Raw genomic sequence first — 25285 nt, forward strand, 5'->3', positions numbered from 1 at the left:
CTCGTTTCCCCGTGTCAGCGGAGTGTCTGGAGGGTCATAGTACTGCTAATGAAGGACCTTGAGGTCTCGGGGGAGGAGGAGGCTGTAGAGGAATGCCAAGCACCTTCTCCCATGTATATGTTCTTGCACACACATGCACGGGTTTGTAATTTGAAACTCTCTTTACTTCTGGACAGGCTTTGCAAACTGCTTAGACCACATTCTCTGAGGTGTTTAAAGAGGGTGGAGTATGCACTATTTATTTAGGTACTCTACAAACCTTAATAAGAATCGAGTGCTTGTAGCAATCGCAGAGCGCAAACAGAAAGCCAGCTGGCAGAAACGAACAGTGCCACTGCATTCTTACTGCTACTAACCCCCCCAAAAAACAGATTATTACTGAAAAAAAATGTCTTTTTTCATTTCGTTTATCTCTGATCCTACATTGATTTGTCTGCTGTGTGCAGCGGTATTATTAGCTGTTCTCTATTTTTCAACTGGCTATAAAAATTCAGCTTTTAAATTTCCTCCTGGTCCAACTCCTCTTCCGATCATTGGTAACCTGCACTTGGTGGATCTTAGAAGGCAAGATAAATCACTAATGAAGGTAGGACAAAAACCCCCAAACCCAGACCCTCATAGATTTTAAAGCTGCCTGGGATATATCAGTGATAACTTTTTGTCTTTTTTAATTCAAACTAAATTGTAAAGGTGCGAAAATTGCTTTATAATATTTTTCCGGGCTTCTTCTAGCCAGTGTCTGTGTTGATGCAACGAGCGATCAACCATTAAAAAAAGACCTCTGGGTAATATGGGAATTCTTCATGTAATTGTGATGATGTACATGAAGTATATAATGCTTGTGGGATTTGAAATATTAATTTGACAGCTCGGACACCCAGAAATCTTTTAAAGCATTAGGACATAACTAACACGGAATGAAATTGCTTCCCTCCCCTCTGCCCTGGGGAACTGGCAAGGGGAATTCCACCAGGCAGGGACCCCAAAACTGCTTCGGGGAGGGCCAAAATCCAGACTCCTCGCTGCAAAATCCACTTCCCTCTTGATGAATTGGATACGCATTAAAATCTAGATGGCACTACAAGAGAGGGATGGAAAAGCTGCACAAAGCAACCAGAACGAATAGCCTGTAAGCGCTTCTCTTAACCTGTAATTAAGACAACTTACCCCGCTTACGGAGGTGAACTGTTCTGCGGCGCCGGAGGAGGCTGGCCGAGCCCGGGGTCTCCGAGTGAGCCTGCCCGGGTCCCTCCTCGCCGGGGCGGACGGCACCCCCGGGGATCCCCCCGCACCAGGGCCGGGGCGAGGGTGAGCGCGGAGGCAGCGGCGGCTCCCGAGGAGATGCCGACATGGGTCCCGAGGAGATGCCGACACGGGTGCCGTCACGCCGGGGCTCAGCACACGCCGGCACGTCCCTGGGAGCAGCCGAGCCCCGGCCGGTGCTGCCCTGGGGGAGGCTCTGGCACCCGGTGGCTTTGGGGACGATGTCGGGGCTGGGGTAAGTTTACCCAGCGGGGCTGGGCAGACGTTGCCGCAGCCTCCGACCAGCCGTGCGGAATTCCCTCCGCGTGCTTTCATCACCTGCCAGGCTGCGTTGGGTATTCCCTATGTTTGCCTTTACTTCGGGATTACTCCAGAGGGGTTACCCCTCCATCTCACCCCCACAAAGCCAGCTGGCAGAAACTGAACAGTGCCACTGCATTTTTATTGCTTCTAACCCCCAAAAAACAGATTATTACTAAAAAAAAAGTCTTTTTAAATTTCATTTATCTCTGATCCTGCATTAATTTGTCTGCCGCGTGCAGCAGTATTATCAGCTGTTCTCTATTTTTCAACTGGCTGTAAAAATTCAGCTTTTAAGTTTCCTCCTTGGTCCAACTCCTCCACTCGGAGCAGAACGCGGTGACTGCAGGGAGCAGCAGGCGCCAGTGGCTGTTGGCTGGGGACCCTGACGGGGGGATTTGGGGGGATGCCGCCTCTCCCCTGAGAAAGCAGCCGCGGGAGCGGGCGCAGACTGGGGCGGCACACGTACACCCTGTGTTTGCCCAGGCTGGGATTTGAGCTGTGGCTTCCCATCACCCTGCTCCAGCCCAAACCCTTCTGGGCTGTCCCCAGCTGCTCTTCCCAAGCTGCCAGGGAGCAAGATGCAGCCGGGGCGGAGGTAGGAGGACTACTCAGGCTCCCTCGGTCCCCGATGCAGGGGACGCACTCCCCTCCCAGACCCCTTTCCTTGTTGAAGAGGAGCGGGGATCCGCAGGTAGGACATGCCAGCAGGACCGCACGCTCCTGGAGGGATTTTCAGCCCCACCAAGGCACCGCGTCGCCATCGTAAACCGCCCGGCTCGGCACAGCTTTGGTGGGGATCTGCGGAGAATCTGTCCTGGGGCGTATGGCAGTGAAAAATCTGCTCTGTGTCGTGGCAAAGATACATCCAGAGCCTTCTCAGAGCAAAGCCAGCATCACTTTGTACAAGCACGGGGACAGCCGGCGGTCCAGGCAGCCTCCTGCCCTGCCCTGGGTTTCCCTCCTGTGCCCAGCTGAGCTCTAGGTGCCAAAGCCAGGTCCGAGCAGAGGGGCACGGATTTGCAATTTGTGGTCATCCAGGGCAAACTAAACACCTGGCGTGGGGCAAACGGCTCCTCTGCCTAGGAGCAGGGACGCAGGAGCGCTTTGGTACGAGAGGAGCATCGTTCCAAACCTTTTCTGTGCAACAGCGTCATTATTTGCACTGAAACATCTTCCCTGGTCTCGTCTTTCTCCGCTTTGCCAACCTGTGTTGCCATTTGAGGTCCAGTCTTTAACTCTAGGTGGGTTTTTTTTGTTTTTCATTTACTTTTTCCTTAACAGCAGAACCAGATCAGTAATGCACTGATGGGGGTGGGGGTTCTTTCGTGGCAATAAGCCTAAAATCCATACGGATGCCAGGCAGGTGTCCGTATGAAATGCCTCGTGTCTGACGGCGATGAGCTCACAGATGCTGTTCCGCCGGCAGCGGCTCTGCAGCCCTTCCCAGCAGGGCACCAGGACGTAACGCGTCCTTTGAGAAAGCAAGGGGCGCTTGCCCCCGGCACGCTCCCTCCCTTCCCGACCGTCACAGCTCGCCTCTTTTTCAGCTTGCAGAAAAATACGGCCCCATCTTCACCCTCCACTTTGGGTTCCAGAAGGTTGTGGTCCTGACCGGGTACGAAGTTGTGCGGGACGCGCTTGTGAACTACACAGAGGAGTTTGTAGACAGACCATCCATCCCAATATTTGATCAAATTCAGAACGGAAACGGTACTAGAGAAATGAGCGGGGGCGGGCGGGAGGGACGACACCGTCGCTTGGTGCCAGCCTAACTGTGCTTCCCCGGAGCCCGGCTTTTAAACATCCCCCTTGGACCCTTCCGAAGCCAAGCCGACAGAAAAGATTCGGCTTTCCTCGCATTCATTTCCTCCTGGCTTTTCACTGCCATCATTTTCGCTAATGCGCTTGCGCCCGATCCGCATCCTAAACGTTCGAGGGTGAGGAGTGGGATTTTTAAAGGCAGCGTGGTCATTCTGGGGTTAATTTCTGTAAGACGTCAATGAGGGCGGCTCTCCACCACCACCACACTTACAAACCTTCCCCAGGGTTCCAGGGGGACTTTGGACTAACTGGTTTGGCTGGAGGGTCTCTCCCTTTCTCCCGTGGCCGGGTGCCACAGTTCTGGCCATCATCAGCCCCCCGTGCCTCGCCTCCCCACAAAATCTCTTGGGTGGGCCACGGGAAACAGGTTCAGGCAGAAGCAATAGCCTGAGGCCGGGAATGTGCCCCCACAACCAACCCCCTGGCTTTTCCAGCGCAACGGAGTATTTCAGAGGACATTTTGCCTTGTTTTCCATCCTCTGCTGCAGCTGAGGCTTTAGCTTTGAGCATCCAAAAGGCAGCTTTAGATGCTGGTCACAGGCTGAAGTTGGGACCACAATTAGAAATTAAATTACCCAGCCATAATATCAATATATGAATTTGTCGCTACACAAGGGAAAGGAATCGATAGGGAGAAAAGCATTTTTCAGAGCTAATTTACATGCAAAATATCCCCGTGGGAGACTGTCAATATTGCACTATACGTCCTTTCACACTTACCTTCTCAGCCCAGCTCTGGGACACTTAGAGACGACCCAAAGCTGTAAATTCACAGGGACTAAGTAACAATGGTCACAAATTTTCCCATGAAACATTTTTTCTTCAGAAAATGCCAATTTGTTGACTCCGAAGCTGTCTGCAGAAAAGGAATGATCCAGACGAAATTGCCTGAATTAAAGAAAAATTAAAAATGGAGTTTAGAAATTTGCTTTGACATTTTTAGAGCAAGAAGATTTGCTTTCCAAATTAAAACCGCACTGCTTTGAAGCAGTGCTTATTCTAGAAAAAACAGAGACATTTCAAAACCTTGCAGCCAAGACGAAGATGTGAGGTGCTGGAATCCAGCTTTTCCATTGACACAATCTGAGATAGTCTTTGGATTATTGACAAAATTTTTTCCTTCACTACTTCCAACACCCTGACAGGATGAAATACCCATCCCTGCTTGGTGGCGTCAGTGATCATCAAGTCACGAGCTCAGCGACCTCTACAAAATGACACTATTTTTACCACTGCTGGAAATAGAGCGTTGCTGGGAATCTCCATAAAACAGTTCGGCACCAACCAGGGCTGAGGAGACTGAATTATCCCATCCCATATAGAATCATAGAAGGGTTTGGGTTGGAAGGGACCTTAAAGATCATCTAGTTCTAACCCCCTGCCGTGGACAGGGATATAGATAAAATATCTGTCTGACTGGAATAGGACGAGGGGAGAAGCTTCAAAGACACAAGGTTGTTGCTTGAGGCCTTAGACTTGCAACCAAACAGGTTCAGAAAGTTGCGTGATTGACTTAGACTAACGTCTCTCCCCAGTTCTACAGCCAGCAGTTCTGGTCTGAAACCATACCTCCCTCTCTTGCACTCAGGAGAGGGCTGGGGCAGAGCGGGTTGGGTGGGACCTTGTTTTTCCCCAACGACAGGCTCAGTGGGACTGGGCGAATGGAGCTGAGAGGATACAGGGATGGGGCACAGAGAAACGGGAGACCCTTAGTCCCCAAATCCATGGGAAACTGGGCAGCAGAAACACTTGTGGAGATCCCTCCTCATCCAGTCCCCTATTTTGCTCCGGGCGGTGGGGCTCCTCCGTGCGTGAGCCCAGCGGCGATGCCTCACGGCCTCCCCAGGTTTGTTCTTCTCTATCGGGGAGCTGTGGAGAACAACTCGGAGGTTCACCGTATCCAGCATGCGCAACCTCGGCATGGGGAAAAAAATGATAGAAGGGAGAATTTTCGAGGAGCTTCACTTCCTCATCGAGATGATCAAATCCTTCAAAGGTGAGCTGGAGGCCATCTCGGTGCTGCACAGCCTCACGTGCGTCACTGCTGCAGCAACATCTCACTAACGTTTCCATCCTCCTCCCCTCGCAGGGGAACCTTTCAGCCTGACGTCCTTCAACTGTGCTCCCATCAACATCACCTTCATCATGCTCTTCGGGGACAGGTTTGACTACAAGGACCCAACATTTCTCACTCTCTTAAGACTCATAGATGAAGTTATGATCCTTCTGGGATCTCCGTATTTGAACGTAAGTAACCTGTCCCACAGATTAACGTTTTTTTCACACTGGCACGTTACATTTGTGAGCTTCACAAACCCTAGGCTTTAGTTCTGCAGTTTTCAAATGTTCAGAACCAGCCATTACACGTAAAACGTGACACTTCTGTCACGCCACCTTGGTCACCACAAGTGTGCAGCAGATTCCCCTTTGCTACTCTCCTTTTGAACCATCCTGCACATCTGTGTGGAGCTAAAATAAGAACCGAACTATGGTTATTTTAGCTCCACAGATTTTTTTCTTTTTGTCATTTTCAAAATAATTGCACCATCTAGGCTTTCTCTGCCTCTGCTGCATTTTCTAAAAAGGCACGTTCAGTGCTGATGTCCAGGCGAGTGAGATTTCACAGGCTGCGTCAAAAATGCTTCCTTGGAGAGTACCGGGAGAACTCTGTGTATCTTCAAACTATCACCCCCCGTCCTTCATAACGTTGGAAATCCCGATGTTGGAAAAAACCAACCAGTCTCATACTGTTCTAAACCGGCTGGTGGCCTGGCACGCTGGAGCCCCAGCTTTGTTGAGAGGCTGACCAGGCTGTTACTGGTTCCTACAGAACAGCACAAATGCTTAAAATTAGGTAGTACTAAATAAAGGCTCAAAGGTTGCAAAGCCCTCCCATGTGAAAATCTGCCCGGGAAGTCCCCGAGATGCTAAGACACGACTACGACAAGACAATGCTCACCTGAAGCTGTTTCGGCATGCCGATATTTCTGCAGACTTAACGCTTCTCTTTTTTAACTCCTCATTAGTATTTCAATTTCTACCCGTTCCTCGGATTCCTGTTCAAAACCCACAAGATCATGCTTGGGAAAATAGAAGATGTGCGCGTCATTTTAAGGCAATACATCAAGGCAAGCAGGGAGGATATCAACGAGAACAGCGTGAGGAGCTACATTGATGCGCTGATATTCAAGCAACACGAGGTATTTGACTGCTTAGCCCTGTTGGCTGTTTGCAGTGTCTCCTTTGGGTTTTTCTAGCTAAAGCCGTTGCTGAGTCTTGATTTCAGTCATGTCATGTAAACCTATTAAAATCCATGCTGTTACTCTAGTGGTATTGAAATCAGACGCCACTCTCTTACAGTTGGTGTAATTTACTGCAGGGGTTTTTCTATCGAAATTAAGATATAAAAGCCACTCTCCCCGTCCACTCCTGAAATAGCAGCGCTAATAACATGAGATCAGCTCCTTGTTCCTTGTAGCAATTGCATGAATTCACATGAGAGGTGACTCTGCCTTTCCTGTTACAACAACGAATCAATTAATCATCGATACTGTTGCTCCAAGACGAATGATCCGCCTAAAGTACTTGGATAATAAATCATCTGTACAAGCCCTAGCCCTGCCCTGCATCGTACTTAAGTAGAGACTTGGCAGTTTCACACATCAGGTGATTTCATTCAGCACAAAATATTTGGGATCTGAGTTTTTAATTCTTTCTGGATCTGGGCCAACCTTAGGCACAAAGCCTTCTACCCGGCTACGTGGAGGAAGTGTTAGTACGGTCCTAAAGCCCAGCAGAAATGACCTGAAAGGTCACTTTGAACGTTGTTGAGGATTCAACCCTGCCCCCGGGCAGGAGTCGTCCCTCAGAGCTGGGATTAGCTGAATGTCCTCCTGTACAGGGGAGAGACCGGGCTCTTTCCAAACCTGTGAGCCTGAGTCCATGAACAGCATTTGGCTCCGGGCTTCAGCCTGCTTCTGGGTGGAGATGGGTGCTGAATCAGAACTCCACTCCAAACCTTCCATCTTTGGTGCTCCCATCTTAGGTGAACGCTCTGCATTCACGATCAGGTCTATTTTAACACCCAGTTCACAAACACAAGATGATAGTCAACAGTGTTGTAGGCTACGCGGTGTTTCCCAAGCTTGCTGAATACTAAGACTGATGGCTTTAAGACCTTTCTTACCACTTGTGTTTTTCAAGGAGAAAAACAAGAAAGACAGCCTCTTCCATGACGACAACTTAATAGCATCCATACTTGACCTGGTCATGGCAGGAACAGAGACCATAGCCACAACGCTCCAGTGGTCCATCCTCCTGATGATGAAATACCCAGAGATTCAAAGTGAGCTCCTTTCGCCTATACTCTGTCTGTGGCATGGCAGATATGGGAAGGGGAGAGGCCGGGACGCAGATCCACAGGAGCTCTTTTGTCTTAAGAACCATCTCTCTATTATTATGAACTCCTGATGTAATTAGATGCTGGTCAAAGTCACAATCAAATAGTCCCTGTGCCTTGCTGGGACAGAGGATGAACGGAGAACCAAGTATGATGCTGGGGAACCAACCCATCCATGTGTCCGAACTAGAAACCGAGCAGGGAAACGCTGGCTGGTGTTTTAAGAATCCTCTCCCTCCAGACCCTGGAAAAATATGTTTTTCCCAAAACCGAATCGGGAACTGGCTTTCTTGCTGGAACCCAACTGTGCTTGTTCCTTCCAGAAAAGGTGCAGGAGGAGATTGGGAGAACTGTCAAAGCTGGAAGCTGGGCCACGTATGAGGATCGGAAGAACATGCCATATACAAATGCGGTGCTACACGAAGTGCAGAGGTTTATCACGCTCCTGCCCCACGTTCCCCGCTGCACTGCTGTTGACACCCACTTCAGGGGCTACTTCCTTCCCAAGGTAGGTAACTGCTCCAGCCCAGGAACACGCCGCCCTCCTCGTTTTTGCCAGTGCCACTAGAGACTGGTTTCTTTAGAGGGAATGATAGGACAGCAGCTCAAAGCAGGTATCCAAATCATCCCCAGAAGAACTTCTATGTTGAATCTGTGAGACTGGTATTGTAGGACTATTGTGTCCTAGTTGAGTCTGTTCAACCATGTTGAGTCCAGGGAGACTAGTATTGTAGACTCAATCCAGTCATGTTCAAGACTTCCTCACTCCACGCGTGACCCTGGTTTACCTCCTTGATGCCATCTGCACAGTGAAGTATCTGCCAGGGAATTTACAGGATCTGAGCCTCTGCTTGAGGTTTTCACAGCACCCGTGTGGTTTTGGCTTCAATCCTTGGCACTGCTGGGAAAATCTCACTGCCTTCTCTCTCAACTGGCTGATGGGATAAAACCCTCAGGGTCTCCACCTACCCCTGGGACACCAAAGTCTGTGTCACAAAATGAACCAAAACACAGCACTTTTCATACCTTTTGTGCCTTCAAATACTTTTTTTTCAGGGTATAATTGTAATCCCGTCGCTCACCTCAGTGCTGCTGGATAAGACACAATGGGAGACACCACATCAGTTCAACCCCAACCACTTCCTTGACGCCGAAGGGAATTTTGTAAAGAGAGAGGCTTTCCTGCCCTTCTCCATAGGTAGGTAAAGGGCTCATCTGCACAGAGCTGAGGCTATGGCAGGACCATTTTATTACAATAGACACTAACGTGGTCTTCATGGCTAAGGACTGCCTTTAACTCGGTGAATAAGCAACAGGTAACTGAACGGAGTCACTTATTCTGCATCCAGGCAAATGGCTGCTCACAGAGCACACCTCTCCCACCACCGAAGGGCTTGGTTCCCAAAGGTTCGACAGGAGAGAAGACAAAGAGATATATTGCATCCAAAAGAAGGTGGAAAAATGCCTTAAAGCTGTTAGGAGTAGGTGGATAATCAGACAGGACTGGTGGGGCCGCCAGCATAGCTACGCGCAGGGTTTTGTGAGTGCTCCTGGAAGTGAGGGTACAATCCAGGGACCCTCAAGTCCTGTCTTGAGACAAGTCCCACTTGTGAGTGGCTCTGATGGACAAGACCTCATCCATTGCCCACCAGAGCCAAGGAGGAGGGTCCCAATAAGCCTCGCACCTTGGCTGGGTACTGCAGCCAGCAGAGACCCAGCATCAAACCGAAATCTTAAATCCAAGGCCTTGGACTGTTCCCACCAATCACCTCGGACGGTGATTCTTCCAGTGACACTTTTAAGAGCTCCCAAAGATTCCCTGCAAGACATGGTCTTTTAGAGGAAGAAGCACAGCCCCGTGGTTAGAGGAGGTAATAGAGCACTTGGCGTCCTGACACTGCTCCCAACTGCCATTTTGGTCAAGTCACTGACTTTTTCTTTTGTTTTTTTTTTTTTTTTTTTTAAAATCTCAATTTCACCTGCAAAATACAATTAGCATTCTTTCCCTCTGGAGCCTCAGAAACCCAAGCCTTTTGGGACTCCAACTGAGCTAATGGTAGGAACAGTTGTTAAATACCAGAAACTCTCCCCTGAGCCATCCTAAAAGAAGAGATATCACTGACACAGTGCCTTCCTGACAGCCACAAATGCTTCCAAAGGTTGCTGATTTCCAGAAACGCCTGCCGCCCAGCCCATGCCCTCCATGGCTGCAGCAGCGTGCGTGACGAGGGGGCACAGCTGGAGGGAGTAGTCCTGCTGGGAGTTTAACAAATCCCAACACTGCAGGAGCCCATAAGTACTATCAAGGGAAATTTCCTACAGAATCCTACAAACCCTCCCACGTGATCTTACACTTTTTTTTTTTTTACCTTACCCTGTTCCTCTGAAAGGATGGTTTGAAGGGATTCCAGAACATGCTCCAACCACAGACCCCCAGCAGCGCCTTCTGACATCAGGAAGCCAGTCCTCGCTGTCCACCACATGCTTCACCCATACAGGGACTGTCATACGAGGGCACAGAATCTAGCACAAAGATGGGGTAGGAAAGAAGAAACACGGTCTTTTCTAAAAGTGGGATGTTATGAGAAATTCCACAAGCAAAGTGGGTTTCAAACCATACCTCTTTGGGAGGAGGTGGCATTTTTCTATCAAGCTGCTTTTCAAAGAGAAAGGGTTAAAGGTGCTGAGGGGGCTGGAAGAGCTAAGGAGAGGAGAGGGTACATCACAAATACATAATAAGGCTGTACCATGGCTACGGCTTGCTGCGGGATAAAAGACACCAGGCAGGCACGCTGTGCCAGCGTGGCCGGGACAGGTACCTTTAGCAACATGGGCTCCTCTGCTCCGAAACGCTCTGGTGCATTTCAAGGTTTCACTCCTGCTTCCATTATGACATCTCAGATGCCAACCTGTCCGTGGCAAATGTTCTAGTTTGCTCATTCCATCAAGTAAACACATTGCTTTCCTCTGCAGGGCGAAGGAACTGCATTGGAGAAAGCCTCGCCAAGATGGAGCTGTTTGTCTTCTTTGTAGGGTTGCTGCAGACGTTTACTTTTCAACCCCAGCCAGGAGTTTCAGAGTCTGACTTGGACCTTACCGTCCCCCAAACGACTTTCACATTAAGGCCTCAGCCTCAGGCAACCTGTGCTGTCCTGCGTGAATGACCACAGCCTTGCTGAAGAGCAACCCAACAAGTGGGGAAGCTGCTTAGACCCGGCTTAGCTACGCTAGGACTCTGTCATATCCCCTTCCCACTATCTCCATCCGCTCCCACTCCATTGCTCTCCACCACTACATCTGCCCCACAGGCTGATGACCCCCTCTTTGCTCCCGTGCCTGTGATCAATTAGAAACCGTGGTCATGGTTGACAAACACACGCTTCTTCTCAAGACAGACCGTGCAGGGAGCCAATGGAGGGACCAAGAAGAAGGTCTCGCAAAGGGGATGCAGCCCATCAGGAGCAGGTGTGACACCCAGGCTCCCATGGCAAAGCAGTGAGGTTCATAACGTCACAGAAATCTGCCCAAAATTCTGAGGAAAGACAGACTGCTGTTTGCTAAAAGCCACAGAAATACACTGTGGGTCACACACCTGAACCGTCTGCAGGCACTTCCTGAACTTTTCCAAGCTCCCTAGTATCCATAGCTTCTAGCAAAATCCTACCAGACTAGGCAGCCAAGTCAAACACCGAGAGTGGAAAAACAGATCGATGCATGTGATTTGAGAATGGAGTAATTCTGCCCTGGAACAGTGTCCTGAAAGATGCCCCAGCGTCTGCAAAGTCGTTTAGATAAGCAAGTGCTGTCATCACCACCAAGTTCAACGCAGCCTCACAGTCCGAATGAAAGATCTACATTTCGAAGTTTGCAGTCTAAATCACAAGGCTACGTGAGATTTGTACCAGCAACCCATCACGAAAGGCTACTGACACAGACCCACTTCTGGTTTTATGGATCCCTGTCTTTCCTGACCTTGTTCAACAGGAGCAAACGCTGCTCCTCTCTGCAGCCCTCCTGGGCCACGCTAAGAGCCGAGGCCAGCGGTCGGGCTGGTGTTTGGGATGGCCCGGCCATTGGAACCAGCCAGGCAACTGCCTTGCAAACGGTGTCTAATTTCACAGTGCTGGTATCGCTCGCACGCACGCAAGAACCGGGATGGGGGATTAGATGAGACCTGGTTTGGGTTGCTTTCCTTTCCTCTCTAGCTTTGTCTGGCTGTTTTCCCTGCCTCTAGCACCCTTATCTGCCATCACGTTCCGCAATCTTATTGCAGTTGATGTGTAGCTCAGGCAATTTTTCATCCATTTATCTGCCTGTGAATTGCCACTTCTTCATATGCGTTTTCTTATCATGTGCTTTATCATATTGTTTGTTTCCCCCTTCAAGGGAGCCAAATAAAGTTTTAATCCCATGTCTTCGTTATACTTCATATGCCTGCCACCCAACTTTGCGAACACAGAAACGAAAACGCCAGGAAAGGTGCCTCGCACCCTCAGCCTCTCACCTCGTGCCCTCCCAAAGCATCACCTGCTGGCAACGTCACTCGTGAGGAGTGGTGGCAGCAGGATGGGGTCTTCTTCAGGGAAGGTGGGGAGAGACAGGTAAAGCAATGGAGGAGCAAGTCACATATCGACTCAGTGAAGGAAGTCTTGGCCTTGCTGAAATCAAAGAAGATTTTTGCCTTTGGCTTCAGAGAGGCCAGGGCTGTTCCTGCTCTAGCCCCCTCCAAAAGCAATAGGAACTCAAAAGGGATATGGCAACAATCTAGGGCTCTGGGGGGCAAAACTGGGCTGCGTTCAAATCCGCATGAATTCCCTGGCGGAACCTCAGCCCTGATCCCTTGCCATGGGCTCTCAGGGTCCTGGCTTCAAAGGAGAGAGATGGATCCCTTCCTACACGGCACAGCAGCCTTCAGAGCCTGCTCTTTTTGGACATCGCCTTCTGCGTTGGCACTTGCTGTCAGGCAGAGCCGGGCCCGGGGCAGCGCTGGCCGTGCACAGGAATCCAGCGGCCCGCGCTAGACCCCTGCCTCAACAGGAGCCACGGGCTACCAGGTGCAAACACTGAAGGAAAACAGGTTTCCTTGATTCCTGCGAAAAGCGCACCCTACTTGTGCCTGCGCTGGCAGATGGAAGCGATCGCTCCCCAGCACACTGCAGAATACACCTCTGCAAAAGAAAGTGCCTGCCTCCCATTTACTTGCGCAGCCAAACGATGGCAGAACATCGATTATGACTCAGCTACATATTTATCTAGCAGAAAACACTGGCTCTCAGGGCGGGAAATACCATTTCCCCATTCCTCAGTAGCCCTGAGGGTCTTCTCTTGAGCGGCCAAACATGTTTGTGCCTTGCAACACGCTGACCTGAATTAAAGGCAAATATCTCGGGGCAGGACAGGTGCCTTGATTTTTAAAGTAAGACCTGAACAAATCCAGCCCGCGCCGCGTCGGTGGCTCACGCCAGACGGAGCTGCCAGGGCAGCGTGTCCCACAGCCCAGCCCGCCACCCCAGCCGCCGCGCCGCGCTGGGACCGGGGGCTCCAAGGGCTGGAGCAAACCTATGGATTCGCACAAGGAGGGCTGCCTTGCACCTGCAGCCCCTCTGGGCACCGGCCGGGGCAATTAAGCACGGCGCAGAATTTAATATCCGTTTTCTCTTCGCCGCGAGATGGCACCGCCGTCCCTGGGAGTCACGGCAGCCCAGCCCCGCGGCCCCCGCCGGGGCAGACCGCCCTGCGCGCCGCGGAGCGGGGCTGCCCGAGCCGGGCAGAGCTAAGCCCCGAGGCTTCAGGCACCCCCAGCCCGGCTGCCGTTCGTCTGCCAGCCGAGCTGGGAGCAGAAACACACGCGCTGTTTATTTACCGTTGACCTGGCAGCGTCGGGTGGCACGCAGGGAAGGGCAGGAGCCTCCTCCTCCCCACCCGAGAGCAGAGCAGGATCCCCCCCAGGGGTCAACCGGCCCGAGCGCTGCGTGGGACAGTGGCTGGGCCACCTGCCCTTGCAGCCCTAGCAGCCCCTCACCCGGCACTTCACCCCAGGGACGGAGCCATCTGCCATGAGAGAGTCCTGTTGCCCTCACTGGGGAGGCGATGTGACAGGGCTCCATCTCTAGTCATCTCAGAGGTGGAGGAGGAGAAGAGATGGGGATGTCAGGAAAAGAACAGGTCCTGACGAGTCCCACAGAAAGCTGGGAGAAGTAAGGAGAGGGGAGATGGACAGGTTTTCTGTCCCTTTGCCTGGATCTGCCCCAGCTTCTGTGCTGCTGAAGGAAAGAGCATTTTAGAAGCATCTTGGCAATGTTTGCACGTTTGCTTGTTCACACACGGTGCTCTGAAAAGAAGCCATGCTTGTGTATCTGAGCTGCCTTTGGAAAAATGCAGGGGGGGGAGTGTCTGCACTTGTCTGGGGAGAGCCGTTTAGTCCCACACCAATGCAGCTGTGGCAGAGCCTGTACCCAGAAAGGGCCAAAGACTCCCAAGGAACCACGCTAACGTCCCTCAGAGCAAGGGGTAACCTAAGAAGTTCAGCATTTGGCATCTGGGATTCAAAACCAGAAGTCTGGGAAGTGTAGAATAGCACCCATCGGACATCGAAAGAGCAGGCATTTGGGAATAATTTATTCCGTGTGCAGTAGGGAATGGGTAAAGAGCAGGGATTAGAGCATACATAACATTCGTATCTAGTATTGGTCTCCAAGTGAAGAAACGATGTGCTCCTGAGAACCATCACCTCCCAGAAACTCAGAACTAGAATAACTTTCTTATGTTGTATATTTGATGTGTAAAGTAGTGGCTGTCCTGTCATTTCTAGTCACGCATGTGGCTGGAATTTTCCAGGTAACCTCACCCACCAGCCCTCCTCTGCTTTCTAAGGAGGAGCTTTTCTTTTTCTTTTCTAAGAAGAAAAATATTTGTCCAACAGATATTTTAAGAGTGTAGCCAGTACTTGCGAGGCTTTGAGTAAGACGACACTTGTAGCTACTGCACAGGGATCTGCTTTCTCCTTTGTGCATCTCCTACGCCCTGCACAAAACAATTAGCTGGACTTTTCTCAGTTCGGAGCCTTGGGCCTATTGGCGTAGCACCGCGCAGGCACACTGCGGATGGGGTCTCATGGTGAATCCAGCCTCTGCGGTCGTGTCCAGCTCAGATTCTTTGACCCCAGGTGGAGGCTTAAATGTAAATTTCTGGATCAAGCCTGTGAAGAAGATGAAGAGCTCCATCGTGGCGAGACTTTCTCCGATGCAGTTTCTCCGCCCTGCAATGCCAAAAGCATGGCTGTTGGTGGAGAGATTGGGCAAGTGGTGGCTCAGCCTGACACCTCTTCCCTACTGCCTGGTAGCAAGTGCGTGAAGGACAGTACAGGCCTCAGAAACGTGAAACAGCATGGTGTGATACTCAGTAGCCATCACCATTGACCTCCTCCAGGCATTTGAAGGGGGCCGTTTCACCTGAGCGTGCAAGGAATTAGTCTGAGACACCCTGGAAACCAGCCTTCCCAAGGCAGAGGGAAGGTTGAACACTTGCTTGAAGGTGTTGAGTCTTCTGTAGGTCCCAGTGGTGTCTTTAAACACCATGGCCTGGTGTACCTCCCAGCATGGGCCGAGGGGCTGTTTGCAGGCCATCAAAACCCAGGTGGGTATTGCTAAACCATCCCCACCACTGACGTCCGTGCCGGTCCCTACAGAGGCTTGGATCCTGCCACTTGGCTAGTTCCTTCTGATGGGCACTGGGAACTCAGAGCCCCGTGCAGGACCAAACGCTCTCGTTACCTGTGGAGAAGGGCAGGAACGCTTTCTTCTTTACGAAGTTCCCGTCCACATCAAGGAAATGGTTGGGGTTGAACTCGTCTGGTGTCTCCCATTGTGTTTTATCCAGCAGCACGGAGGCGAGCAGAGGAATCACCGTTGTTCCCTGCAGCACAACCACCCTCTGCTTTAGCATGCATGGATGGAGCAAACTTCTGCCTTTGCCCGTTCAGCCATGTAACTGTTCCTCCCTTTGGGCTGCGTCTGGAAGCAAGCTTCTACCTCTGAAGAACTAATTTCTGGGCTTGTACATGACCATTTGACCCTTAGTTAGTGTGGATACCAACTTCACTGGAATTACTGACTAATATGTGACCAAACAACAATGGTTGTTGGCTGTTCCTGAGTTATGAAGCAGAAGAAAGAAGTAGACCAGGCTTCCTTCCTGCCCAGCTGCTCTCTGCTCGCCTCAAGCACGCAACGGGACAATGCCATGGTACTCCAGAGGCAGAACTGCTCTACAGGGCATGAATGGCAACGGAGAGTGAAGAGAATAAGGAAGAGACTCCGGGTTACCAGTTATGGGAAATGGGAAGTGGTGTGGGTAACCCTGAAGTCACGCTGCCATCGGTCTGGGCGTGGAGGAGACGGGGGATTAGGGAACTGGCTCTTCCCCACCAAAAGCCCTGTGCTTCGAGCTCCCCGCTCCTTGTGACGTTTTGCCCTGGGGGTCACTGGTGTGCTGCACCCCCCTCTTCCTCTGGAGAGCAGCAAGTACCTTGGGGATGAAGTAGCCTTTAAAGTGGGTGTCAACAGAGGTGCACCGTGGAACGTGTGGCAGGAGGGTGACAAACCTCTGCACCTCGTGGATCACCGCGTTGGTAAACGGCATTTTTTTCCGGTCCTCAAAGGCAGGCAAGCAGTCAGGGCCCAGAACTTGCTCAATCTCTGCGTGCACCTTGTCTGGAGGGCAAGAGAAAGGCATAAAGCGAGCTTCCCTCGCTGGTAAAGCACCACCACATCCCAGCTCGTGATGACTGTTGGTTGGACTACCCCAGGCGGGAGGTTGCCCAGCCCCTGGGAGCAGAGAGAGAACAACCCCTCAGACCCTTTGGTCCTGAATGGCAGCGTACAATGCTTGGGCAGAGGTGGAGAGGTTCCAGGTGCTTCTGGATGCATGAGAGGCTACAGAACTTTTACAGGCGAGCAGCGCTTATGGGGTCACTGCACCCTACGTAAGAAAAGCAAACCCATAAAGGCGTCTCACTTTGAACCTCGGGGTACTTCATCAGCAGCAAGATGGCCCACTGCAACGTCGTGGATGTCGTCTCCGTGCCAGCCATGAGCAGGTCGAGCGCAGAGGCCAATACATTCGCGTCATGAAAAAGTGTATTGCTTTTATTTTCCTCCTTTAGGGAAACAAAAATTTAAAAAAACACTGCTGTCAGCACGGAAAGAGAGAACTGGGAGAGGTGACCTAGTCTTCGGAGACATTACAGCGGGGTGCATGTGAATTACAAGTGCCCAGATGCACCGCACTGACATACCGTTACAGAAAGGCTTCAGTTTACAGCAGAAATATTTCCGCACTTTGAGATTCTGCCCCCCAACGACGAACTAATTGGACTAGTTCATTGATTTTCTACCATCACATGACATTTATCTGCTCTGGGCAGTGGTTATCTGCTTGACTCTGGGCTTCCGTCCCCTGCTTGTGGATCCTGAGAAGGCGGAAAGTTGATGAGAGGTGCAGGACCATGCTTTCCCAGGCAGCTGGAATTTGTCTAGGTGCGTGCCAGGCGCCACAGGGAAGCCACGAAGGGCACCACCGGCACATCAGCTCTGCCGTCCCTGCTTCGCGCTGCCGATGGGAACCTCGCCTGTTCCTGTGTGCAACAGCGGAGGCACGAGGCATCGAGCCCAAGCACCCATCCCGCCCACCACCCCGCCCAAGGACACGGATGCTCGGAGAAGGCGAATACGGACTGGTCCTTCCTTGCTCTGCTCCCACACTATCCCTGCTGTTGGTAAAGCCACTGCGTGGGAGCTGGTGACGCGTCTGCACAAACGCAACGGCAACTTCTGCGTCTCTAGGACTGGGCATCTCTTGCCTCTTCCCATGCCCGCAGGGAGGGATGCGTCGGCCTGGAGTGCGTTGGAAAAACCCCATTACCTCCCTCTCGCGCTCCAGCAAGGAGGGAAAAGACCACAGCTAACACCTGAGGACGAGTTTTACACATTCATGCAATGCAGTCTAGGTAATTATTTCTTGCTTTTCCCGCAGCATGCTGCATTTAGCATATTGCAATAGGAGGATGTTTACTCCAAACTTAAGTATTTTCACATAGACCGTGGTAGAGCATGTTCATTAGACAAGCAACACAGACCATCTCTGTGTAAGATCCTGCACTAGGAATCGTCAGATTGTTAAAATACCTCTTGTTTGAATACCAATGCATCGATGTAGCTCATCAGGTTGTTTTTATTAAGACTTTCTTTGCTTTCCTTGATGCTCTTCATTAAGATCGCACACACCTCTTCTACTTTTTTCAGGATCACCTTGTGAGGTTTGAGGAGAAATCCAAGGAATGGGTAGAAATTAAATAACTGAAAAGAAAAAAATCACAGAAAAAAAATTAAATTCACCCCTTACCTTGTAAAACTCAAATGTTATAGTGGAGAAATCGTTTATGTGAGGAACCAAATGAAATGTGATTGGAATCTCTCTTTTTGGGTAACTAAAAAAATTTTAATGTATAAAAATGCCTCCTCTTATTAAAAGTTCTCTATGGAAATGAATGGAGCCTATCAGACTTGTCTAGACAAAGCCTATAAGCACGAATTTAAAAAAATACAATTAAGGGAAAGTGATAGTAAACTCACAAAACAATGAAATTACATTTTAAAAGAGGTAATAAAGCAAAAAGATAAAGCATTACGCGTTATGCAAAGAAAACTCCAAATGTTTAGCGAGCCAGAATACTTATGTTTTAAAGTTGTTAGATCATCATTTTTAACCTTCACATGAATTATAAATCAATTACGCTGAGCTCTCAGCATCGTTAAATTTCACAGCACGATAAACAGTTGCATTTTATGGGCAGGGGGGTTACTTACACCATTTCTCAATGTTATAAATAAACGGGCTGCAGAATAAGATTCACAAATCTCTTGCTCTTGCTAACGGGTTATAATTTTTGTTGTTTTCTGCAAAACCTAGACCTGCCGTAGAGATCAAAATAAAAGGGATGTTGTACTATTGTAAATTGTAACTATTGTAAACAGCTCTCATTCAGGTAATAAACCCATCAGTTTGGTTCTTTTTTCTTTTTTTTTTAACAGCTTTTTGGATTATGTTCAATATTACCTTAAGTAACTAATGCTCTATTCCTTGTGATGGAGGATTAAGTGTAACAAGAGCTCCTGGCTCAGGTGAGAGCCTCGCAGTTGGAAGACTCCCTTTGTGCAGCCCCGTCGAGCCGGTGTTGATTTAATGCCGCGTCAGGCGGCGTGAGAGGTCCGTATATAACGTCTGCAGCTCTGTACTTTGTACTACAACTCTGTAGCTTCACTAATTTCTTAATTAGCAAGAGACCAAAACCTAGTAACCCTCAAATACACGTCCCTTAGACAAGAGGTTACTTCTGGGATGTTCACACAGCAATCAGCAGAAAATAACTGGAATGAGCCTGGCTATTTTTCGTTGCACCCGCACAGATAAAGTCATTATATCAGTAGTTTTATCACTGCTGTGATAAAAACAGCATCTCAGCCCAGGGCCACCATGTGATACTGGACCTCCACCACAAGAGGTTTTCATGAAGGAAGAAAAACGCAAAACAAAGAATCTTGTCCCTGCCCAGGGCAGGGGGGTTGGACTAGATGATCTTTAAAGGTCCCTTCCGACCCCAGCCATTCTATGATTCTTACGTCTCCGTAACCCTAAAGATTCGCCAAAACCAATCCGTAATAGTAAGTCAGCTCGACCTACCAACTCCGAAGAGACACTGAGCATCTCAGCAGAGGGTACCTTACATGCAAGAACGGAGAGCCAAGAAGGTGCATAACTTCATCTATGAGTCTTAACAGAGTGAGATACGTCGGGTCTTCATAATCAAACCTCTTCCCAAAGAGAATAGCAAAGGTGATGTTGGTGGGGGCCATATTCAAAAACCGTAACTTGAAAGGTCCACCTAGAAATGAACAAAATCATTAACTGTATTGGTCATTTCTGCAGCAACCCAGAGCTCTTCAAGTGGCTTTGTAAAGTAGCATGAAACGCTCGATGCCGTCTCCAGCTCACCTTTGAAGGATTTGATCAACTCAATGAGAAACTGAAGCTCCTCAAGCATCCTTTCTTCTCCAAGATGCTTCCCCATGCCAAGATCCCGCATGGTGGCTACGGTGAACCGCCGTGTCTTCTTCCAGAGCTCTCGAGAAGAAAAGAACACACCTACGGAGGGATTGCATGCCCTGTTTGCCAAGGCGGTACGGGATTTTCTCAGAAACACCGAAAGCACAGCCAGGGAGCACAGACATTTTTCATCCTGGTGGAGCCTGCTTGGGAGAGGACTGGGAGGGTCTGTGGGGGGCTGCCTTGGGAAAGCACGGCCCCTGGGAGGTTCAGGAGGGCAGGCAGCAATATTTCAAACGGTTGGGTGCTGTTCACCCCAAAGCTCTGGGTTTGGCTCATTTATAGCTTTGTCTCTTTGCAGCCATAGGCAGTAAAAAGCTCTGTGCGTGGTATTTGTCTCCGGCTGACTCGTTTTTCCTTAGAAAAATGACCCAGCTGTTTCAGAGAGCAAGGCGAGGAGCAGGTGACACCGCTCCGTCCCTGTCGTGAACAGGACAAACGATTTCCCTGAACAACTCCTGTTTTGGAGGATGAGCTGTATAGTGTGCAGGGGGACGAGGGGGGCGGGCAGGGAGGCACCTTTGCTGGAATCCCCCCCCCCCCAGCTGGCTGACCCATCCGCCAAAGAAACGCTCAGCCAAGAGGGCACGGAGGTGTTTGGGTACAACGCAGAAATCCTCCCTTCCCAGGAGGGCTTCCAGGGCTGAACATAGTCTGCATCCTCGTACGGCGGCTGGGAAGGCAGCGCAGTGCACCCTTCCTCACACGGGGCCTCACTCATACAAAAAGATAAAAAAAAAAAAAAACCCCACAGGCTGTATGCATTATATACATATTAGGTCATCACATCTTTTCCTTTCAGCCCTGGATTATTCCCTTCATTGTTTTTCAATGTCTAGTCTTGGGCAATGTATTACTTTCTAACATGCAATTCAGAAACACGCCAAAAATCTGTTTACAGAAGTAATTGTTTGAGGTACAAATAGCCCGTGCTGTTGCACTCTTGCCAGTTCTTGCAGTCCGTATCATGAGTCATGCGTGATCCACACTTTGTCTGAACTCCCACTAACTGTAGGAAAGAGATTGCATAAGGACCGCAGCCTTCACGTTGTGAAAAATAATTTCCTTCCCTCTGCGCTGAAAAAAACTCACCCTTGAAATGTGACCCAAGTGCCACTAAAAGCAAAAAACTGATAAGGCAAATAAGAAAATCCCCAGAAATATTTTTCTTAAGAAAATAAACAACTGCCCCCAAGCCCCACAAAATGCAGCCCTCGACGATAAGGACACAGACCAAGACTCTTAAATATTGTCGCAACTGAAACAACACATTTGAGAAACAGCATTGCAAGCACGTCCTTAACTTCTCGACCTGCCAGTACCGTTTCCGTGTTGGATGTGGTAGAATATGGGTATGGCTGGTCTGTCCGCAAACACATCCGCCGTGTTCAGAAGGGCGTCCTTTACTGCCTCGTAGCCGGTCAACACCACCACCCTCTGGAATCCCAAATGGACGGTGAACACGGGGCCATATTTCTCTGAAATCTAGAAGGTGAGAAAAATCACAGCATAGAAGTTGTCAGTGGGAGCAGCATGTCCTGCTAGGGCGGCCGAAGAGTTGCCTTCCCTCCTCCTTCTGCGGCCAGAGGGCTGGAGGGAAGGCAGACATAAATCCCCGAGACACCGAAACGAAAGAGGAATCAAAGCAAATAAACGCTGGTGTGTTAAACCCAACAGCTTCCATAAAACTACTGTTTTCCTGAGCTGGGTGGACTCAGGTTGGCCCAGTGGGTTAAGGAGGCAGAAGGTAACGAGGCACTTTGGACACCACCAGCAGCATAAAAGCATCACCAAGACAGCTATGGAGCTGTAGCGCGAACGACCACCACGAGAAGTTAAATAAAAGCTTTGTTGTCATTAATGCAAAGAGGTATGTAATATGATTCCCCGAGGATGGATGGATGGATGAAGGCATAAGGAACGACTGCTCTTTCAACTTGCCTTAGGAAATTACAATACCGCACTCCGCTTTTTATTCCTGCTACACCGCAGTTTCCAAGCCACTGCACAGCAGGACTTTAGGGTGAGATCTGAGGTACCAGGAGCTCTCTGGAGGCTCACAAACATGGTCCTGCCAGGCCTTACGAGGAACTCAGACTTGACCGAGAGGAAGGGAGTTGAAACTGCATAAAGCCATCGTGAGATCAACCCTGGTGTCCCATAAAAGGAGACCAGTTCTGGCAACGTAAATCAGAGGAGGCTCCAAAGCTTAGCAACCCCTCCTGCTGTACCAAAGCCAACAGGTAGCCCCGGCAGATTTTAACCTGTGCTTCACCAACACGGCCAGATTTGGTCTATTTAGGCAAAAAAATAGTTCACAGCACACTGATTTCAACCATTTGTTCAAAATAACGTTTCGGCTGTTGCACCATCTACCGTGCAACTTCCACGGGGAAACCCTTTAGGGATTCTCCTTTTTGGGGGAGGATTTGCTACTCCAGGTCATTTGTTGACACCTTAAAAGTCTTCCGGCAAGTCAGCTTTCAGATCATTACTGCAGTTCCACAAGCCCGGTATAAAATCTCACCCCACCAGTAGCTTCAGCCCAGGGGACCCTCTCGCCGTCCCCTATCCTTCGCGGTCAGGGCAGAGCAGACAAAGTCTGCTCTGCCCTGACCGCGAAGGATAGGGGACGGCGAGAGGGTCCTCCAGGCTGCAACCATAGACCACCTTCCCAGTTGGTTTCACCAGGAGACCCCCTTCCCAGTTGACTTCTTGATGCTATCGTTCAACGGAGGAAAGAAGGCACCAGTGTGGCCAGTGTGCCCAATACCTTCCCCCAAGTTTATGCGTCACCAAGATGCCGTCGCCTTGCTCCTACGTCCTCAAGACACCTCCTTTCCAGCCTCTGCTTTCCTTATTCTTCCCAACCTTCTCCCCTACCCTCCCCAGCAGAAGGATCTCAGGTCTTGCCAGAAACAGGAACACCAGCCCAAACCCATTTCCCACCTCCCAAGCTCTGGGTGTTGAGCCCACTGGGAGCTGGCTGGCGTTAAGATGAAGATGCATCTCCACGGGCATCTTGGAGGCCCCTCGCATGGCACGGAGACAGGAATGAGATGGGGAAAGTCAGCTCCTCCTCCCCGCATAGCGCCAAGCAGGTCAGAGGGCTGCTGGCAGCCTGGTGTTAAAAGGCTTGGTGGAAGGTGCGGGATATTCACACCCCGCGTCCTGACGTGGGGAATGCCCGCTGAGCCACATTTTGGCTCCGAGAGACTAAATACATTGAAATTTCCCCCTTTTTTTCCTGTCAGATAGATGTGAGGCAACTGGGATTCCTGCAGAGAGCCTCGTCTTGCGTAAATCCAAGTCATTCACTGTTTCAAATGATTTCTCCTACATCTCTTCTTCGGGCTGTGCTGTATGAATTCCCGTTCTCGTGAAAAACTGGCAACACGACTAAGAAATACAAGCTATTTTGGCAACGACAATGAAGCATCCATCATTCGATTTGGCTACGTGGATCCTCAAATATTTTGAAGTATTTCACAACACAAGGAAGACGCCAAAATTTAGGTCCCTGGGTTTGATCTGGTGCAGATACTCATAGTTTTCCATGTGCGGGTAGTTGCCATGTAAGCACTGCTCGTATTTACCATCACCCTCTGCAGAGCTGGGATTTAACAGTTTCCTTGGTCATTCTGAAAGCTTTAAAACATCACAGTTCTTTAAAAACGCATTTGGCGCTGAAAATCATCTCAGAACTGTCACCAGAGGAGGATTTTAAATAGGTCCATGCTGGCATTTAACACCCTAGAAACAAAGGACGTTTGTTCTTACCTTCATTAGCGACTTGTCTTGTCTTCTCATGTCCAGCAAATGCAGGTTGCCGACGATGGGAAGAGGAAACGGACCAGGAGGCAAATTTAAAGCTGATTGCTTGAAAACTTTAAAAACATAGAGTGCAGCTGATAAAAGCAACGCGCACACGCCGCAGATGAAGAGGGGGGTCAAGGCAGCCATGTTCCGGTGGAGCCTGCCTTTCTGGAAAGCCACTGGGACACCTTTATGAGAATGCTCCCATTATTGCATTATATTTATTTAGACTAAATGATGTCAGGGGTTTTTGCTGCAATCTTCTCCTCCACCCCCAGCTCTCCACAAAAAATTGTTTTGTCTGCCAAAGGCAAAGTCCAAGCCCAGCAGGTGGAGGTGCAGGCTTGCAGGCTCCCCGCCGAGAGCAGCGGGGCAGGTCGGCTTCGTTTCCAGAGCCCAGCTCAGATTCTTTGCCTGCAATAATTTCATAGAATGTTTCCAGGGATGGGGCATCTACCACCTCTCCTTTTCCTGGCACCCGGGAGTCCCATATCTGCTTTACTATTAGGCACCAATCATAAATTTCTCTTAAGATTTCCTCTTCATCCCACTCTTCCATCCTCTTCTCTGAACACAGACAGCTCTTTACTTTCTGCCTTCTCCCTCCTGGCCTTACAAATGCTGATCCCAAAATAATCCTTCAGGGCAGACAGGCATTGCTGGTCCCACGGTGGAGCGAAGGAGAAGCAGGTCCTGCAGGCGAAGAGTCCTGCTCCAGGACACGCGTGACCTGGGTGGGCAGCTGGTGGACGGCATCTTCCCTCCTCCTCCACCTCCTCGTGTCCTGGCGTTGAAGCATTTTCACCCAGTGAAGGGGAACAGAACTGGGAAATCTTCACGTGCAGAAAAATCAGGACCCGTCTGTTGCCTCTGCAGGTTGGGAGCCCTGTGGCTTATCTCTGCGCTCTTCCTATCTATTGACACTTTGGATCTGGACTGTCCTAAAGACCTATAGGGTGTGCAGACAGAAAGCTACTCCTCCTGACCTCAGGGCAGCCCTAGAGCCTGACCTGATTCACCAGCCCCGTGTAAAACACGTAACAAGGCACTTTGACAGTTCTTACTCTTCCGTACTGCGGGCTACGTTACCGAAAGCTCAATAAAATGCAGAGTTGCTGACCCGCTCTTGGTTTTTTCGCCACCAGAGGCCGATGGAAAACTAATTCACCGCTGCAAACTCCGAAGTTGTAATCCAGTGTCTTGCCTCCCTCTTTCACGGGTGGGTCAGGAGGGGCATTTCCTCCCGCTCCCCATCCAGTGTTAACTGGTACCGCTTTCACCCTATACATGACGAAAGGGATATAAACCCCGTGTCCTGGAGAGCTGGATTGCTGAATCAAAAAGAATGTGGAAGGCTCTGTAAAAGATCTGCCTTTCCACTGGTTTCTGGCAGTGTCTAACAGAGCGAGACCTGTCGGAGGTCTCCACACTGGTGGAAACAGACATCACTTTTGTAAAATTTCTTTTTGTAAAATCACAAACGACGCAATGGTCCCGTAGGTAGGAAACAAGCATTTGACA

General features: G+C 50.0%; 2 protein-coding genes across 3 annotated transcripts; one reads left to right on the forward strand and one right to left on the reverse strand.

The window, feature by feature from the left end:
- The first annotated feature begins 333 nt into the window (after positions 1-333).
- On the forward strand, positions 334-11733 carry LOC128913807 (cytochrome P450 2W1-like). Of its 2 annotated transcripts, XM_054212027.1 has the most exons (9): positions 334-586; positions 3114-3276; positions 5234-5383; positions 5477-5634; positions 6414-6587; positions 7594-7732; positions 8110-8294; positions 8843-8984; positions 10760-11733. In XM_054212027.1, the coding sequence occupies exons 1-9, from the start codon at positions 389-391 to the stop codon at positions 10948-10950; spliced, it is 1500 nt and encodes a 499-aa protein (XP_054068002.1). In that variant the 5' UTR covers positions 334-388; the 3' UTR covers positions 10951-11733. The 2 variants fall into 2 exon arrangements, with proteins under 2 accessions (XP_054068002.1, XP_054068003.1); XM_054212028.1 differs by lacking the exons at positions 334-586; positions 3114-3276 and having other exon boundaries at positions 5224-5383; positions 7591-7732.
- Positions 11734-14352: 2619 nt separating this feature from the next.
- On the reverse strand, positions 14353-24845 carry LOC128914146 (cytochrome P450 2W1-like). The gene is made up of 9 exons (XM_054212791.1): positions 23729-24845; positions 21271-21433; positions 19838-19987; positions 19570-19727; positions 17971-18141; positions 16802-16943; positions 16313-16497; positions 15559-15700; positions 14353-15044 (listed from the first exon to the last, which is right to left on the reverse strand). The coding sequence occupies exons 1-9, from the start codon at positions 23909-23911 to the stop codon at positions 14857-14859; spliced, it is 1482 nt and encodes a 493-aa protein (XP_054068766.1). The 5' UTR covers positions 23912-24845; the 3' UTR covers positions 14353-14856.
- Between the last annotated feature and the right edge of the window lie 440 nt (positions 24846-25285).

The sequence above is a fragment of the Rissa tridactyla genome, chromosome 8, assembly GCF_028500815.1.
Source record: "Rissa tridactyla isolate bRisTri1 chromosome 8, bRisTri1.patW.cur.20221130, whole genome shotgun sequence".
Taxonomy (NCBI): Eukaryota; Metazoa; Chordata; class Aves; order Charadriiformes; family Laridae; genus Rissa; species Rissa tridactyla.